The sequence below is a fragment of the Salvelinus namaycush genome, chromosome 38 (genome assembly GCF_016432855.1).
Source record: "Salvelinus namaycush isolate Seneca chromosome 38, SaNama_1.0, whole genome shotgun sequence".
Lineage (NCBI taxonomy): Eukaryota > Metazoa > Chordata > Actinopteri > Salmoniformes > Salmonidae > Salvelinus > Salvelinus namaycush.
In genome coordinates, this window is record NC_052344.1 from 18596238 (window position 1) to 18610372 (window position 14135).

Genomic DNA, 14135 nt, shown 5'->3' on the forward strand with positions numbered 1-14135 from the left:
ACAGAGGGACTGGAGCTGGGAGTGTGAGTGTCTTTCTGCCTGTGTGAATGTGACAACACCCTGCCCACAATATCACTCTGATATGATGGTCATCTGATCAGACATGCTCCTAGTACCCCCGTGTGAAATACTGCAGCCTTTTCTCAGCTCAGCAATATCCTGCTGTCTGCAACACACACACAAATCAGACCATCTAACACCCTCAGAGAAACATTACCTCATAATCTGCCCCTCAATGGGCCAGTCTCAGTCAGTCTTAAAAAACCTCTCAAACAAACTCATGTTGCTAACATTTTTATGTCATACTTGTGGAGAGCTGGTCATTAGTCAGCCAACAAGTCACTAGTGACATAACAGCCCACAGTTCACACATAAGGACTGAGTCATCACCAGTGTCCATATAGATTAGATTTTATTTAGAAGCAAAGATGTGCTGGTGAACGCACACACAGGAAATCAAACTCATAATTTACAGAACAAGGTCACGGGTCAGAGGTTGAAGGTCAGGTCGGGTCACAGCAGGGTCACTGAGCCTTTGGGGGCACCCACTCGTGGATCTTCTTGCGGGTGGTGGAGTAGGGCACGTACGCCTGGGCCGAACCACTCACGTTGAACTGGTGGACCTCCGCCAGGAACTTCTTGGGCGTAGGAGGGTGTGTGGTGGGAGGGTTGTCTGTCATACAGTGCAGCCAGCGATGCCTGAGGAGATTTAAGATTGGGAGTTAGCATCAGGTACTCATTTCATCAATAGGCTAGTTGATCAATAGAAGGTTCTTAGACGGTAAAAACACAATTAAGACACCAGTACATCAACTCAATGAGTACCACCCAGATCTGTGACAATTCCATATTCAGAACTTTGTCAGCAATTTTACTATGAAGGCCAGTATCTCCAACATGGCAATGACCCAGTCACTGAGATCGAGGCAACTCCACCTGTGTCAAACCAAGTAAGATGTATTTACCATTCAGCGGTCACCATGCTGCCATCCACCTCCCACATGGTGTTCTTTCCATTCATCTCCGTTGTGTAGATCACCCAGCGGTGACGACCTGACAAGGAGAGGTGTTACTCTGAGTACACTGCAGGTCTTTGAACAGCCCACTCTACCACACTTCTACTACTTGATTTCCCCACAGTCTGACCAATCAACTCCATATGGAAAATATAATATTTGCTGACTACATTCAGAGATAATATGATGTTTGTCACTGCATTACATAGCCTAAGACCATTACTGGTAATGTGAGCTGAGGTTTCGGTCTATTCAACCTTACCAAAAAAGTAGCGTGTGTCCTCAAAGTACTTGTTTCCATACTTGTCCACGCCAATCAGCGCTCCCGTTTTCACATCATTTGCCCTGTAACAAAATAACAGTCACTCCAAGTTAGATAACTAGCTGGCTAGTCCATTAGCCCATCCACTAGCACTATGTCTAATTTGTCAGACCGGATACAGGTCAGAGATCACACAATCAAGTAGCCTTAAAACAGCTTTTAGAAAGAGCAGTGAATCCGTTTGTTTACCAATTTAGCCAGCTACAGTAGTTAACGATAGCAAGTTAGCTAGCAGGTTGCCTGTCGACCGGGGACACTTATTTATCTCGAGTAAATGCATTGGAAGTAACGACAACCACCTCTTGATTACAAAGCACATTATATCGTTCTTATACTGACCTGAATAACTGAACAAATAAGCCTTTCACACCACCGTGACCTCTTAACTGTCCCAAAGCCCTTCGAACGACATGTATATACTCCGCCATTTTTAGACGGGACTGATTTGGGTAACGGACGGACACTGCTATACTTTTGTGCTAAAACGCTTCCCGGTCCACAATAGTTCCGTCCATTGTTTCAAGTCTAACAGTAGTTAGTCTACGAACAGCATTTCAAGCAGTTTCAAGCACTGTTTCTCTTTTGTTCTGTGATGACAGTAAATGAGTAAAGTAAACCGTAGTAAGAAAATGCTACCACCTACAGTGGGGAGAACAAGTATTTGATACACTGCCGATTTTGCAGGTTTTCCTACTTACAAAGCATGTAGAGGTCTGTAATTTTTATCATAGGTACACTTCAACTGTGAGACGGAATCTAAAACAAAAATCCAGAAAATCACATTGTATGATTTTTAAGTAATTAATTTGCATTTTATTGCATGACATAAGTATTTGATACATCAGAAAAGCAGAACTTAATATTTGGTACAGAAACCTTTGTTTGCAATTACAGAGATAATACGTTTCCTGTAGTTCTTGACCAGGTTTGCACACACTGCAGCAGGGATTTTGGCCCACTCCTCCATACAGAACTTCTCCAGATCCTTCAGGTTTCGGGGCTGTCGCTGGGCAATACGGACTTTCAGCTCCCTCCAAAGATTTTATATTGGGTTCAGGTCTGGAGACTGGCTAGGCCACTCCAGGACCTTGAGATGCTTCTTACGGAGCCACTCCTTAGTTGCCCTGGCTGTGTGTTTCGGGTCGTTGTCATGCTGGAAGACCCAGCCACGACCCATCTTCAATGCTCTTACTGAGGGAAGGAGGTTGTTGGCCAAGATCTCGCGATACATGGCCCCATCCATCCTCCCCTCAATATGGTGCAGTCGTCCTGTCCCCTTTGCAGAAAAGCATCCCCAAAGAATGATGTTTCCACCTCCATTCTTCATGGTTGGGATGGTGTCCTTGGGGTTGTACTCATCCTTCTTCTTCCTCCAAACACGGCGAGTGGAGTTTAGACCAAAAAGCTCTATTTTTGTCTCATCAGACCACATGACCTTCTCCCATTCCTCCTCTGGATCATCCAGATGGTCATTGGCAAACTTCAGACGGGCCTGGACATGCGCTGGCTTGAGCAGGGGGACCTTGCGTGCGCTGCAGGATTTTAATCCATGACGGCGTAGTGTGTTACTAATGGTTTTCTTTGAGACTGTGGTCCCAGCTCTCTTCAGGTCATTGACCAGGTCCTGCAGTGTAGTTCTGGGCTGATCCCTCACCTTCCTCATGATCATTGATGCCCCACGAGGTGAGATCTTGCATGGAGCCCCAGACCGAGGGTGATTGACCGTCATCTTGAACTTCTTCCATTTTCGAATCATTGCGCCAACAGTTGTTGCCTTCTCACCAAGCTGCTTGCCTATTGTCCTGTAGCCCATCCCAGCCTTGTGCAGGTCTACAATTTTATCCCTGATGTCCTTACACAGCTCTCTGGTCTTGGCCATTGTGGAGAAGTTGGAGTCTGTTTGATTGAGTGTGTGGACATGTGTCTTTTATACAGGTAACAAGTTCAAACAGGTGCAGTTAATACAGGTAATGAGTGGAGAACAGGAGGGCTTCTTAAAGAAAAACTAACAGGTCTGTGAGAGACGGAATTCTTACTGGTTGGTAGGTTATCAAATACTTATGTCATGCAATAAAATGCAAATTAATTACTTAAAAATCATACAATGTGATTTTCTGGAACCTGCAGAATCGGCAGTGTATCAAATACTTGTTCTCCCCACTGTAACTGTCCATTTTGAAGTGTCTCAATACTAGAAACAATTTGATGACAAGCCGGATAACCTATTGTAAAAAAAAATAATAATAATAATGTAACCATGCTAACAGTCTTGTCTCAAGTGTATCTTACTTGGGAGCAAAATGTGATGACTAATATAGAAGTATAATTTAGAAGCTAAATGTAATGACATACTAATTAGTTATAATAAAATGCTACCATAGTAATACATTTAAAAAATACTTTCATACAGTGTCTTCAGAAATGATTCACAACCCTCGACTTTTTCCACATGTTGTTGTGTTACAGATGTTGTGTCACTGGCCTACACGCAATACACCACAATGTCAAAGTGGAATTCTGTTTTTAGACATTTTTACAAATTGAAACGTCTTGAGTCAATAAGTATTCAACCCCTTTGTTATGCCAAGCCTGAGTTCAGGAGTAAAATTGTGCTTAACAAGTCACATAATAAGTTGCATGGACTCAATCTGTGTGCAATAATAGTGTTTAACATGATTTTTGAATGACTACCTCATCTCTGTACCCCACACATACAATTATTTGTAAGGTCCCTCAGTCGAGCAGTGCATTTCAAACACAGATTTAACCACAAAGACCAAGGAGGTTTTACAATGCCTCGCAAAGAAGGGCACCTGTTGGTAGATGGGTAAAAAAACAAAAAAAACAGACATTGAATATCCATTTGAACATTACAATTTAGATGGTTTATCAATACACCCAGTCACTAAAAAGATGCAGGCGTCCTTCCTAACTCAGTTGCCGGAGAGGAAGGATACTGCTCAGGGATTTCACCATGAGGCCAATGGTGACTTTTAAACAGTTATAGAGTTTAATGGATGTGATAGGAGAAAACTGAAGATGGATCAACAACATTGTAGTTACTCCACAATACTAACCTAAATGAAAGAGTGAAAAGAAGGAAGCCTGTACAGAATAAAAATATTACAAAACCTGTTTGCAATAAGGCACTAAAGTAAAACTGCAAAAAATGTGGCAAAGAAATTAACTTTTTGTCCTGAATACAAAGTGTTATGTTTGGGTCAAATCAAACACAACACATCACTGACTACCTCTCTTCATATTTTCAAGCATGATGGTGGCTACAGCATGTTATGGGTATACTTGTCATCGGCAAGGACTAGGAGTTTCTTAGGTTAAAAATAAATAGAATAGAGCTAAGCAAAATCCTAGAGGAAAACCTGGTTCAGTCTGTTTTCCAACAGAAACTGGGAGATAAATTCACCTTTCAGCAGGACAATAACTTAAAAGACAAGTTGCTTACCAATACGACATTGAATGTTCCTGAGTGACCGAGTCACAGTTTTGACTTAAACCGGCTTGAAATCTATGGCAAGACTTGAAAATGGCTGTCTAGCAATGATGAACAACCAACTTGACAAAGCTTGAAGAATTTTAAAAAGAATAATGTGCAAATCTTGTACAATCTAGGTGTGCAACGCTCTTAGAGACTTACCCAGAAAGACTCACAGCTATAATCGCTGCCAAAGGTGATTCTAATATGTATTGACTCAGGGGTGTGAATACATATGTACATTAGATATTTCTGTATTTCATTTTCAATAAATCCCACCCCCCCCCCCCCCCCCCCCCCCGAAAAAATCTATTTAATCCATTTTGAATTCAGGCTGTAACACAACAAAATTTGGAATAAGTCAAGGGGTATGAATACTTTCTGAAGGCACTGTACATATGCAGAATTATCTTATTCAGAGTTAGAAAAGTGCTGAGTAAACCCACAGAGAGTGAGCGTTGGGAGTTGGGGGTAAATATGAGTCATATTTTGAAATACTCTTATCTCCCTCAACACAGCGCTTTGATCACTGAGCTCAAAGCAGAAATAAGACAGCCGAGGAAGACTTCTTTATCAGTGTCAAACTTAAACACACACACACACACTCGCACCTCAAACACACACACGCATGCAAAGATCCACACCCACAAAGACATGCCTGCACCCACACATCAATCAGTACTATGCAATAAAATAACTCAATGACAGTAATCTAAGGCGGAAAGATTCATTAACTCCCTTATCCTTTGATGTCTCAAAGCATGAAATTAAGTCAAGATGCAAAGTCACTTTCAGAGGTTTTATTAAAAAGTGGTGCCTGACAGTTCTGCAGAAATATTATTTACAGACGAGACACTATGGCTCTCTAGTGATTGTGTTTAAGGATGGAGGGACATTTAGTCACTATAAAATATTATCTGTTTTGCGTTATCCCTAATGCTTCTCTGTGTTATAAACTTCATTTCCCATAAGGCCACCTGCCACAATGGTGTAGTAGTGCAACCTGATTAGTACATTTGAAGTACTAAATGTCAACTCTAAACAATTTTCAATTTAAATACATAATGGACATTTACACTGTTTAATGTCAGATGGGCCGGCCAAAGTAGTCACTGTGATAATAGAATATCCAAATTCAAATGAATAATGAATGAAACAATGCAAGATAATTAAATACCATTTTCGGTATCTATATTATTACAAAATAATTGAGCATATTTAAGGCACTGTCTGAATGTTGCTTTATTGCTAGTGAGCATTTCCTAAGGGATAGATTTCATTCTCCATTCCATGTCTAGCTCAAAAGACAAACATTATTTTGTAATCTGTCCACTTTAAATGATTCAATAAAAAAATTATACAAACGAGGCCTGGATTAAAAGATGAATCCTAATGAATCCAACAAGTCTGTTGTGGCAGTTTAAAACAAACTAGTGAGGCATTGTTACAACACACGCTTTTACAACCATCATGGCATACAATAAAAAAGGTAGCTACTTCTTATTACAAAAGTGACAAAGATAGTATCCGTTATCAAATAAATCATATTTCTAAAATCACATAATTATGGACATTGAGAAATGTACAGTTCTATATAAATATTAGCTCTCGACTTTTACACAAAAAAAGGTACATTTTACTCTCCCAATTCTACATATTACCCAACCACCGCATGCATCTGAGTCTAACAAATACTCTTTAAAAATGCATTTGTTCTATAGGTTGTGTAGTAAAATATTGACACTTATGCCATTTCCAGTTTTATCCAGTATACTGCATTATACATGTGGTAGATGTACTGAGTTAAGCCTAACAGAGAATAACAACATAAACCGAACCCTGTAATTTTGCTATATTTCTAAGGAGCAAAATGCTCATCTCCTGTGTCTTTGTGGCACCCTGTTTTTTCACAGTTGAATCCAACCACCTGCAGTGCACCAGAGAAGCTTCCCTACTCAGAGAGAATGCACTGCTTTCTCACCCTTCTTTGTAACTGATATCCATCTCATCATGCAAGGTTCACACTCTAATCGCCATTCCAATTTCCTTACAATATGTTACATTTCCCAAAGAAAATAACAATATCCTTTAACTTTTCAGGGATAATGTAAATCAATAGCAATTTACATAAAATCATTTTCAATGACTTTCAAGGCTTTTGTGGACCGTAGGAACCCCTGTATAAGGTAGCAGGCTGTCCACAGACAATAATTCTGTTAACACTTCCACACACACACACACACGCTTCAGGACATGACCTTTGACCCACAGCTGTGACACATAACGGTTCCATCTAAGATCCAGAGCAGATAGATATGCAGCCTGTGAGGCTCAACAGGCCCATAACCTCAGAACTCTACTGGAAGCATGGTGGTTTGACCAAGGGCACATTTTCAACGGATCCCAACATTTACAATGAATGTAATGTAGAGCTGAAACAAAGTCCATATTTCCACCAGAAAGACAATGATGTCTGCTCTTCACACCACTGTGACTCTGGGGTCTCCTGGCGGGCAGCCAGACCGGTTCATCAGGGCTCGGGGTGGCATGGCTCGGGGTGTGGGGAGTGCTTCCTGAGCTGCTGACCCCTGACGTGTCTAGAGGTCAAGGATCAAAAGGTGTCCTTTCACTGGCTCCAGGGGAAGGACATGAGCTGACTGGTTTAGGTGTTAAAGAATCATGGCCTCCTGGAAAGCCTCAATCCACCTGAGAGAAAATTGAGAAACCCAACATGAACTTTATTGCATTGGCACCTGGGGAAAAAATGAACTCATCAATACACGTTATATTGATAAAATAACTATATGAATGCTTTCACTCTCCCACGCTCCGGAGTTATCTGTTACAGCACGGTCCCCTCCTGGTTGATTAATACTTTATCGATCCCTAAACCAAAGGGAATTTCCATTACCTCTGTGCAGTGGGGATGTCGTCAGCCTTGAAGATATAGAACAGGGTGTTTTTGTGGTACAGTTTAAACTGCAGCTTCTGGAAAGGCCCACACTTCTCCTCCCGCAGGAAGAAGCCTAGCAGAGGCTGGCTCTCTAGAGCGGCTACGTCCTGGAGAGAGGTACACATGTCACACACCCACACACACACCCACACCCACACCCACACACACACACACACACACACACACACACCGGCATAATGCACAAATGTGTGTTTGTGACTAGAGTGGCGTAGGTGTGTTACCTCGCTGGCGGCGTAGGTATACAGGACTTTGTTCTTGATGACGAACCATAGCCTCTTCCATTGCTTCTTGTTGCCCTTTGACCTCTGTAGGTAGCCACTCATGGAGGAGTTCTCTGTGTTTGCAGACACCTCTTTGAGAGCAGCTGGGATCTTCTTCTGTTTCCTGGAGAAAGAGAATCCCCCAGATCTGCCAGTAGGAGACAGCGCCCCAGAAGCAACACGGTCACCTAGGAAACACACGAACACAAAGCACCCTCTGACATACATACTGAATTCACGATAACAAACAATACAGGGTTTAAAATCATGACTTAACTTCAATTCATTCCATTTTTTATATTTTAAATAGCCGAAACACTTTAATATTTCATATGTATTCATGTAAAAGACGCATACTGTTCTCCTGTAGCTTGACGAAGCAGTGGTCACACACACGAGCCGGCTGGTTCTTCAAGTACTCTAGATAGAACTTACTGGACGAGCACGTCTGACACACCACCTGCAATACACACAGTGAGTGAGAAAACCACTACACACACGCGCACACACATACAAACACACACATATGGAGTATAGTAGTGAACCATTGTAAACTAGGGCTTTTGTCCTTTCCTTACCTTCCCGCAGGCTCGGCAGTGGTGGCGTCTCCAGGTGAGGGTGAACTCACAGGTACAGACCATACACATGGTGGCCCTCAGGTCTGGGATCCAAATAGGGGCCTTAGAACCTAGAGGGGCCCCACTGTCACACACGCCATCAGCCTACACAGAGAGAGACGGTTATAGCCATTACAAGTGGATTGTAGCAAAATTATACTGGCTATGGTAACAGTGGGATCGGAGTGTACCCATATTCAGTCAGTCGAATGAGTTGGAACTATACATGCTACAAGCACGTGCATGCTCACTCACAAAACACACGTGCGCACACACACTGCCTCACCTCCTCCTGATACACACACTTCCTCACCTCCTCCTGATACACACACTTCCTCACCTTCTCCTGATACACACACTGCCTCACCTCCTCCTGATACACACACTGCCTCACCTCCTCCTGACGCACACACTGCCTCACCTCCTCCTGACACACACACTGCCTCACCTCCTCCTGACGCACACACTGCCTCACCTCCTCCTGACACACACACTGCCTCACCTCCTCCTGACTCCGGCTGGAGATGAAGGTGATCTTCTTCCTGGTGTGGTCGTCTATCGCCGTGGCGATGGCCGCCAGCCACTCATCTCTCTCTGTGGCCGAGCTGCCAGGCAGAAACAACAACAGAAACTTCTGTAACCAATCAAAAGCCATTAGAACTTTCCCCACAACCAATTAGAAGGGTAACTCATCAGAATGTCCATAATGTTAGGCACCACCTTCAGGTGTTCAGGTGTGTCAGTGAGCAGGTACTCACCTGGCAGACAGGATGAAGGAACGCTCCACACTCTCAATGTTCAGTTCATTCTGATACGCCTCTTGACTGGGCTTACTCACCTGAACACAATAAACAAAGGTTTTAGATGAGACTTTAGAAGAGTTTTGTCAAGTTTAAATGTGTGTTCAGCCCTGCCTGTACTCACCTTCATGCCCGCGAGAGAGAGCATGCTGTTGAGTTTATACTGACCAGACTGAACTGGAGTGGTGTACAGAAGAATGTCATTGAACTAGAGAGAGGGACAGATACACACACCACATCAACATACAGATACTTGGGGCGTAATGTTCTGGTCTACAGACTGTGTTGGAAATGAACCAAGTCAGACTCTAAATAAACTGCAGAACTGTAACAGTAACAGGTATCACAATGAGACCTCCACTACCCAGGGGGCATCAGTCAGTACTCACCAGGAAGAACATCCGTGGCTGCATGACCTTCCTGGACAGCTTCATCAGAGTGCCCTCCTTAAGAAACACCTGGGGACAAGAAGTGATCACAACAGATGAGATCACAGGTGTGTGTGTGCGTGTGCGTGTGCGTGTGCGTGTGCGTGTGTGTGTGTGTGTGTGTGTGTGTGTGTGTGTGTGTGCGTGCGTGCGTGCGTGTCATAGTGCTGGACACTCACCCTGCCCGGCTGAACAATCTCATGCTGTCCGTTCAGACTGTACTGAATGTGCATCAGCTTCTGAAAGTTATCCTGAAAGATAGAGACAGACAGACCGGGGTCAGAGATAATGCTATGGGATGTCTTTGGCCGGATTCTCATGAGGATGGACATGGTGTGACGTCTCACCCCTTGTTTCATGATGTCGTTGGCATGGTTGGCCACCTCCTTCACTATGCCCAGAGCAGCTGTAAGGTCAACATGATTAACATGCTGTGAGAGTGTCTGTGAGAGAGAAATGGCATCACACCGGACATTGTCACACACAGCCTGATCAACATTGTTCCACTCACCCTGCGTGTCTTTGTAGTCAGACGAGTCCTCAGGAAGGTTCTTCAGATAATCTGTAGAAGGGCAGGGAGTTACATCAGTCCCAGATCACACTAAATCATGCTATATACAGTATGTTTTACATAACCAGTTTATACATGTGGAGAACTGTGTCTGCTGTTACTGTGTCCACTAGGTGGCAGAGTGCTGCCGATGCACTAAATAGTGCGGGCTCCATGGGATGCCACAGCACCATAGCCGCGGGAAGTAGGGGTGCGGAGGGTGCTGCAACACCCCCTGAAAATAAAATACAAATAAATACAAATGAATACAAAAGTAGTGCACTGGGCCTCTACTAATATTAGCGGACCCATATAGACCTCTATAGCACGGGCAAAAAAATCTCTGCTTTGGGAAAAAAAGGTACTTGTATAATTTGATTTGATTAAGAACAGTATATTGCAGGATTCAATAGTTGGAATTGTAAGAGTTGTTGCCCTGTCCCTTTCTCTGCTATAGTCATTCTAATGGAATCCAGAAAGAACAAAACCCTGTCCTCAAACACTTCCATCAAAAGGTGCAAAGTCATGAGCAAAGACACAAAACATCCAAATCAAATCAAATTTTATTTGTCACATACACATGGTTAGCAGATGTTAATGCGAGTGTAGCGAAATGCTTGTGCTTCTAGTTCCAACCATGCAGTAATATCTAACAAGTAATCTAACCTAACAAGTTCACAACAACTACCTTATACACACAAGTGTAAAGGAATGAATAAGAATATGTACATAAAAATATATGAATGCGCGATGGCCGAACGGCATAGGCAAGTTGCAGTAGATGGTATAGAGTACAGTATATACATATGAGATGAGTAATGTAGGGTATGTAAACATTATATAAAGTGCCATTGTTTAAAGTGGCTAGTGATACATTTATTACATCCAATTTTTATTATTAAAGTGGCTAGAGATGAGTCAGTATGTTGGCAGCAGCCACTCAATGTTAGTGATGGCTGTTTAACAGTCTGATGGCCTTGAGATAGAAGCTGTTTTTCAGTCTCTCAGTCCCCGCTTTGATACACCTGTACTGACCTCGCCTTCTGGATGATAGCGGGGTGAACAGGCAGTGGCTCGGGTGGTTGTTGTCCTTGATGATCTTTTTGGCCTTCCTGTGATATTGGGTGGTGTAGGTGTCCTGGAGGTAAGGTAGTTTGCCCCCGGTGATGCGTTGTGCAGACCTCACCACCCTCTGGAGAGCCTTACGGTTGTGGGCGGAGCAGTTGCCATACCAGGCGGTGATACAGCCCGACAGGATGCTCTCGATTGTGCATCTGTAAAAGTTTGTGAGTGTTTTTGGTGACAAGCCGAATTTCTTCAGCCTCCTGAGGTTGACGAGGCGCTGATGCGACTTCTTCACCACGCTGTCTGTGTGAGTGGACCATTTCAGTTTGTCTGTGATGTGTACGCCGAGGAACTTAAAACTTTCCACCTTCTCCACTACTGTCCCGTCGATGTGGATAGGGGGCTGCTCCCTCTGCTGTTTCCTGAAGTTCACGATCATCTCCTTTGTTTTGTTGACATTGAGTGTGAGGTTATTTTCCTGACACCACACTCCGAGGGCCCTCACCTCCTCCCTGTAGGTCGTCTCGTCGTTGTTGTTGGTAATCAAGCCTACCACTGGAGTGTCATCTGCAAACTTGATGATTGAGTTGGAGGCGTGCATGGCCACGCAGTCATGGGTGAACAGGGAGTACAGGAGAGGGCTGAGAACGCACCCTTGTGGGGCCCCAGTGTTGAGGATCAGTGGGGTAGAGATGTTGTTAACTACCCTCACCACCTGGGGGCGGCCCGTCAGGAAGTCCAGGACCCAGTTGCACAGGGCGGGGTCGAGACCCAGGGTCTCGAGCTTAATGACGAGTTTGGAGGGTACTAAGGTGTTAAATGCTGAGCTGAAGTTGATGAACAGCATTCTTACATAGCTATTCCTCTTGTCCAGATGGGTTAGGGCAGTGTGCAGTGTGCAGTGTGATTGCGTCGTCTGTGGACCTATTGGGGCGGTAAGCAAATTGGAGTGGGTCTAGGGTGTCAGGTAGGGTGGAGGTGATATGGTCCTTGACTAGTCTCTCAAAGCACTTCATGATGACGGAAGTGAGTGCTACGGGGCGATAGTCGTTTAGCTCAGTTACCTTCGCTTTCTTGGGAACAGGAACAATGGTGGCCCTCTTGAAGCATGTGGGAACAGCAGACTGGGATAAGGATTGATTCAATATGTTTGTAAACACACCAACCAGCTGGTCTGCAAATGCTCTGAGGACGCGGCTGGGGATGCCGTCTGGGCCGGCAGCCTTGCGAGGGTTAACACGTTTAAATGTTTTACTCACGTTGGCTGCAGTGAAGGAGAGCCCGCAGGTTTTGGTAGCGGGCCGTGAAACTCCCCAGACCTTAATCCCATTGAGAACTTGTGGTCAATCCTCAAGAGGCGGGTGGACAAACAAAAACCCACACATTCTGACAAACTCCAAGCATTGATTATGCAAGAATGGGCTGCCATCAGTCAGGATGTGGCCCAGAAGTTAATTGACAGCATGCCAGGGCGGATTGCAGAGGTCTTGAAAAAGAAGGGTCAACACTGCAAATATTGACTATTTGCATCAACTTCATGTAATTGTCAATAAAAGCCTTTGACACTTATGAAATGCTTGTAATTATACTTCAGTATTCCATAGTAACATCTGACAAAAAAATCTAAAGACACTGAGCAGCAAACTTTGTGGAAATTAATATTTGCGTCATTCTCAAAACTTTTGGCCTCGACTGTACTTTGTCTCTATACTGACGCTTAGCTTGTTTGATTGCCTTGCGGAGGGAATAGCTACATTGTTTGTATTCGGTCATGTTTCCGGTCATCTTGCCCTGATTAAAAGCAGTGGTTAGCGCTTTCAGTTTTGCGCGAATGCTGCCATCAATCCACGGTTTCTGGTTGGGGAATGTTTTAATAGTGGGTACAACATCACCGATGCACTTGCTAATAAACTCGCTCACCGAATCAGCCTATTCATCAATGTTATTGTCCGACGCTATGCGGAACATATCCCAGTCCACGGGGGAGGGCTTTATAGGCGTCGCGGAAGTTAGAATAACAATGATCCAGGGTTTTTCCAGCCCGGGTCGCGCATTCGCTATGCTGATCAAATTTAAGGAGCCTTGTTTTCAGATTAGCATCGTTAAAATCCCCAGCTCCAATAAATGCAGCCTCAGGATATGTGGTTTCCAGTTCACATAGAGTCAAATAAAACATTTTCAGGGCCGTCGATGTGTCTGCCTGGGGCGGGATATACACGACTGTGATTATGATCGAAGAGAATTCTCTTGGTAGATAATGTGGCCGGCATTTGATTGTAAGGAATTCTAGGTCAGATGAACAAAAGGACTTGAGTTCCTGTATGTTGTTATGATCATACCACGTCTCGTTAATCATAAGGCATACACCCCCGCCCTTCTTCTTCCCAGAGAGATGTTTGTTTCTGTCGGTGCGATGCGTGAAGAAGCCAGGTGGCTGTACCGACTCTGATCACGTATCCCGAGTGAGCCATGTTTCCGTGAAACAAAGAACGTTACAATCTCTGATGTCTCTCTGGAAGGCAACCCTTGCTCGGATTTAGTCTACCTTGTTGTCAAGAGACTGGACATTGGCGAGTAGTATGCTCGGGAGCGGTGCGCGATGTACCCGTC

The 14135-nt window shown here is 44.0% G+C and overlaps 2 protein-coding genes across 2 annotated transcripts in view; both read right to left on the reverse strand.

Moving 5' to 3' along the window:
- Window positions 1-390: 390 nt before the first annotated feature.
- On the reverse strand, window positions 391-1805 carry LOC120032178 (NADH dehydrogenase [ubiquinone] 1 alpha subcomplex subunit 12-like). The gene is made up of 4 exons (XM_038978158.1): window positions 1678-1805; window positions 1279-1361; window positions 966-1053; window positions 391-699 (listed from the first exon to the last, which is right to left on the reverse strand). The coding sequence occupies exons 1-4, from the start codon at window positions 1764-1766 to the stop codon at window positions 525-527; spliced, it is 435 nt and encodes a 144-aa protein (XP_038834086.1). The 5' UTR covers window positions 1767-1805; the 3' UTR covers window positions 391-524.
- Window positions 1806-5616: 3811 nt separating this feature from the next.
- Window positions 5617-14135, reverse strand: part of LOC120031880 (FYVE, RhoGEF and PH domain-containing protein 6-like) — a 26334-nt gene continuing 17815 nt past the window's right edge. Inside the window, exons 9-20 of the mRNA XM_038977686.1 lie at window positions 10422-10472; window positions 10258-10316; window positions 10090-10161; window positions 9872-9940; window positions 9607-9690; window positions 9441-9520; window positions 9185-9287; window positions 8644-8787; window positions 8423-8525; window positions 8027-8253; window positions 7743-7891; window positions 5617-7537 (exon numbers count right to left, since the gene is read on the reverse strand). Of these exons, the coding sequence (XP_038833614.1) occupies window positions 7501-7537; window positions 7743-7891; window positions 8027-8253; window positions 8423-8525; window positions 8644-8787; window positions 9185-9287; window positions 9441-9520; window positions 9607-9690; window positions 9872-9940; window positions 10090-10161; window positions 10258-10316; window positions 10422-10472 (1178 nt within the window). The 3' untranslated portion in view covers window positions 5617-7500. The remainder of the gene's footprint in view (window positions 7538-7742; window positions 7892-8026; window positions 8254-8422; window positions 8526-8643; window positions 8788-9184; window positions 9288-9440; window positions 9521-9606; window positions 9691-9871; window positions 9941-10089; window positions 10162-10257; window positions 10317-10421; window positions 10473-14135) is intronic.